Consider the following 4,210-nt stretch of genomic DNA (forward strand, 5'->3'; position numbering starts at 1 on the left):
TCCAAGGAAAAACACTGAGCACCACAAAGCTGTGCTTATTTAAGTCCTCAGCTCTTGCAGCCAAAAAGGAATGGATATTGGTAGGGAAGGAGGAGTTGTGTCAAGAAAGCTGTCCCAGCCTTCATACTTCTGGAGTTAAAAAGAGGGAAGATTAAAAAATAATTACCCTGCTTTTACTGGGATTTGATTTACCCACGTGGAAAGGAACCAAGCTGCAGCCTGTGCCGACAGCCCCGTAACCACCAGGGCCGCAGGAATCTGCTCGTGTTCCCTGGAATTTGGACATTTTTTTCGTTGCACCCATTTCGGCTCGCTTTCCAGATTGTCACTCAATTGTGGGGCACGCCCCCTCCGGGGAGGCTTATTTAAAGAGGAGCCGATGTGCAACTTTCTCCAAAGAGAGAGGAGAAACTCCGAAGGAGTGAGTCAGTCGGCAGCCTGAATCCCCTCCCTTCCCTTTACTCGGGATGTCTGGCAACTTGGGGACAGCGACCTGGACCCTCTTCCTCCTCCTCCTCCTCCTCCTCCTCGCGCCGGGCTGGGTATGTATCGCACCGCAGCAGCTCTGTTCGCTGCCTGAGCAGTGCAGCTTCTTGCTTTGATGCACGGGAATGCTTTAAGCTGAATAACTCTTCCCAGCTGCCACCTGCCTCCAAAGGTTTCCGAGAGGAGCTCGGCTCTTGGCAGAGCGATGCAAACGCACCGCGTTAACCGAGTCGCGCTCGGAGCTGCACCGTGCGTCGTGCCTGTCGTCTGCGGATCTCCTGGCAAAAGTGAATGGATTTTGTTTCGCTCTGCTCTTGGGAGCTAGAAGCCAGCCCTGGTTTATGGGGGGGAGAGAAGAGAACAGAGAGAGGTGAAGTTACTGAGGTTGTGTCACTGCAAGGAATCAAAATCTCGTATCCCAGTTGCTTAATGTAATCATCCTTCCCCGGCTGCCGCTGAATCCCCGGGTGTGTTCCCAAAAGCAGTGTTCCTGAGGGGGGAATTAGACTGCAGCCTCTCCAGAGCAGGATTGGTGCCTGGTGTTATGTCAATACAAGAGCTTGACAGAGCGGTTGGTTCTGCTGAGGACTTTGGTGTGCTATTACAGCGCCAGCAGGAGCATTGCTGCGGTCATTAATGTACCTAAGCTGCTGTACGTACTTTTAAGATTGGTGAAGAAATCAGGTTCACAGAGCCACTGTGCCTTGCGTGGCTTATTGTGCTGGTAGATGAAATAAATTTCAGGTTGATAAGGTCTGTTTCTTTGCTCCTGGCAGCACCCAGCGTGTTTCAGCCCCTTTCCTGCCAGGAAGGGTGTCCTGTGCACCCGACAGTGCTCTGGTCTGAGGGTAACTTGTGCAGTTTGGGATGCTCTTCTTGTTTCTTGCACTGACCCAGCTCTGGCAGCATCATATCGGTCACATAGACGATGGCAGTGAATCCCACTGCTGTCACTCTCTATTACTACTTTGAGAGGATTTCATTTTCCCCAAATCTGCCGACAGCCTTGGAAATGGGGCTTCTGACTTTCACTGAGCTCCGAGAGCGATGTTTAGTGCACGGGGCAGAGCTGTTGCTCCTGAATCTGCCTCCTGCGTTCAGAGGCGAGAGCAGAACTGGGATCGCTGCTGGGCACGTCTCCGTGTCTCCGCTCTGGGTGAAATTGGGGTTGTGGTTCTTGTCTCTTGTACAACGTGCTGCAGCAGCCTGGGGAAGGCGCCTCGAGAACCTGTGATGGAGAGAGAGCAAGTATTACCCCTGATGATTCAGTGTTGGGAGTACATGAACAGCTCTGTTTTGGCTGCTTTATCTCCTGCCAGTCTTGGAGCGTGAGCAGGAACCACTTATGTGTTTATTGCTTTACTTCTACCTTGCAGCGTTAACCCTTGGCTCCCAAAGCACTTTGCAAACAGCTCGTTCAGCTTCAAACCGTGATTTTCTCAGCCCTTCGGATGCAGTCATGAGCCCAAACACGTTCTAAAAGTCCTCGTCGGTCTGTCCCTCTCAGCTGGACATTGGTCAGGAAGGAGAATGGCTGCAGTGATGTGAGCACGGGTCCCCCCAACTTGTGCCTTCCTGAGGGCATAGAGGGAAGAGGTTTTATGCGAATATGAAACAGGAAGAACATTCCCACTTCTTCTTTTACCCCCAGGTAACTGGGTTTGGTGCTGGCAGTTGCGAGGAAGCTTGTTCTGGCTTGTCAGCAGAGCAGATGGGACCTGGGAGTCAGGGGTGGTGGAGAACGGGCGTGGGACTCCTCTGCTGGAGCTGTTTGCACTCCTGCCGTGGCTCGGCCGTCACTCAGGGGCTCTGGGAGAGGGAGATGCACGTGTGCCCGTGATGGATATGAGATCTGCCAGCAAAGCCGGGAGCAGGGCGAGCTGATATTCCAGGCTTTAGCACTTTCTTCCACCTAAGGTTTTAATGTCTAACACCGGTTCTGTTCTGCTTCTCTCAAAGTTTGCAGAAACACGCTGCTAACCTCAACAGAAACGAGGTCAAGGCTGTGGTCAACTTGAAGTTAGGATCCTGCTTAAAGATGGTAAAAGTGTAGTTTTGGGGACAGACTCTTCTGCAGAGGGAAGAAGATGAAATGTTCTCTAAGTTGAACCCCTCTTGCACCCAGGTCGGTGCCACGTGATGTGGAAATGTTGGTCTTTGGGGTATGTGTGGGTCTGTAGCAAAGCCCTGAATGTGAATCCTTGCAGTTCTTTGGAAGAGTTTGGGCAGTTTCCACATAGTGTTGAAACAACTCCTAGAAGCAGACCTTGAAAATAATGCAGGGTGCTCCGTGCAAGTGCGAAACAATCCAGTTTTTAGCCTGTTTGAAATCGCTGCGAAAGCAAATTAAGTAATGGAGAGCACTAGGAAGCTGGTTCAGCTGTTCTCAACTCAAGAAGTTCCCCTTGCCAGCTGTGTGTTCGGTCTTGAGCGTGCGGGAGCCAAAAAAGGTTTCATCTCATTCTCTCCTCTCTCGGGTCCGTGAGGGGAGCAGAAGTTATAAATAGTGTGAGCTGACTCTGCTCAGTAATAAAACAAGCAAATGGGAACCCCAGCACACGCCAGGGCCGGGTGGACGGGGTGGTGAGGGAAGGCATGGCTGAGCTGGTTGATGGGGAAAATCTCGAAGGATTGAGAAGGGCCTTGTGAATCTGGATGAGGGAGGGGGAAACAAGGCAACATCTGGATCCAGATGTTCTTGTGCTAAAAAGCAGCCGTAATATCCTGGGGAGGTGAAGCTGGTTGCGAACAGAAGGTAGAAGCAGGTGGTCTAGTTTCTTTGGGTGAGTTATTAAAGGAAATAAACAGCACCAGCAATGATTAATGAAGGCGAGAAAGAAAACTCAGCTGGGTTTAATTCCGTTGCATTCTCTGTTATTCTGAAAGAGGTTGTTTTGGTTTGTTTTTCAGTAGGAGAGCTATTTTGAGAGCGTTTCTTTATATGGCCTGTGGCTGACACTGCATTGGAAAATGCTCGTTGTCATTATACTTTTGAGGTGCACGGATTGCATCTTAATATAGGTCCTGTGTTGAGAACCCTTTGCCTCTTTTATGATCTCATGTACCCCCCACCCACTCACCCACGGTTGAATAACGTGTCCCTTTGGCAGCTACAGCAAGTTGCATACGTGAAAAACAGTAGGAAAGCATTTCTGTATTTTTAGCCTCTTTTAATGCACTTGAGCCGTCAGGAGAGGATCCCTGTGACGTGCCAGCTCCCTGCGAGTGGCTCGAAGACTCTCCCGAGAGCAGCCGGGCTACGGATGGGAACTGCTTGTTTCCAGCATAGTTTGTTCTAGGAGTTTTCAGGGAGAATGACACCAAAAACAGGGTGTGACTCTGGGAGGGCTTGGGAGTTCAAATGTGGACTGATCCCTGTCCTACACCGTGCTGTGCTGATTGTTACCAAAGGACGAAGCAGTTGGCGTCTTCTGACCCCACGTGAGCTAAAGCCGCAGCAGCTGTTTTTGAGCAACAGTCAAAACAGCTGGAAAAGTTTTACTGCTGTTCTTGGTGACAAACACAATATCCAAGGAAGCTGTTGCACAAGCGAGGGCTGGATGGGGTGGAACAAGTGCTAACAGAGTCGTAGTGAGATATTTTTTTGGGACCTCTGTTCCAGGTGTGTCGCTCTGCTATCCATCACAGAATCACAGAATCACAGAATGTTCGGGGTTGGAAGGGACCTCTGAAGATCATCTAGTCCAACCTTCATCCCAGCACA

At 50.5% G+C, this 4,210-nt stretch overlaps 1 protein-coding gene across 1 annotated transcript in view; it reads left to right on the forward strand.

Moving 5' to 3' along the window:
• Nucleotides 1-379: 379 nt before the first annotated feature.
• Nucleotides 380-4,210, forward strand: part of LOC104277721 (connective tissue growth factor-like) — a gene marked incomplete at its 3' end in the record, with an annotated part of 10,318 nt that continues 6,487 nt past the window's right edge. Inside the window, 2 exon segments of the mRNA XM_009874449.1 lie at nucleotides 380-453; nucleotides 455-542. Of these exon segments, the coding sequence (XP_009872751.1) occupies nucleotides 380-453; nucleotides 455-542 (162 nt within the window).

Source organism: Apaloderma vittatum, unplaced genomic scaffold (genome assembly GCF_000703405.1).
Source record: "Apaloderma vittatum isolate BGI_N311 unplaced genomic scaffold, ASM70340v1 scaffold24778, whole genome shotgun sequence".
NCBI lineage: Eukaryota > Metazoa > Chordata > Aves > Trogoniformes > Trogonidae > Apaloderma > Apaloderma vittatum.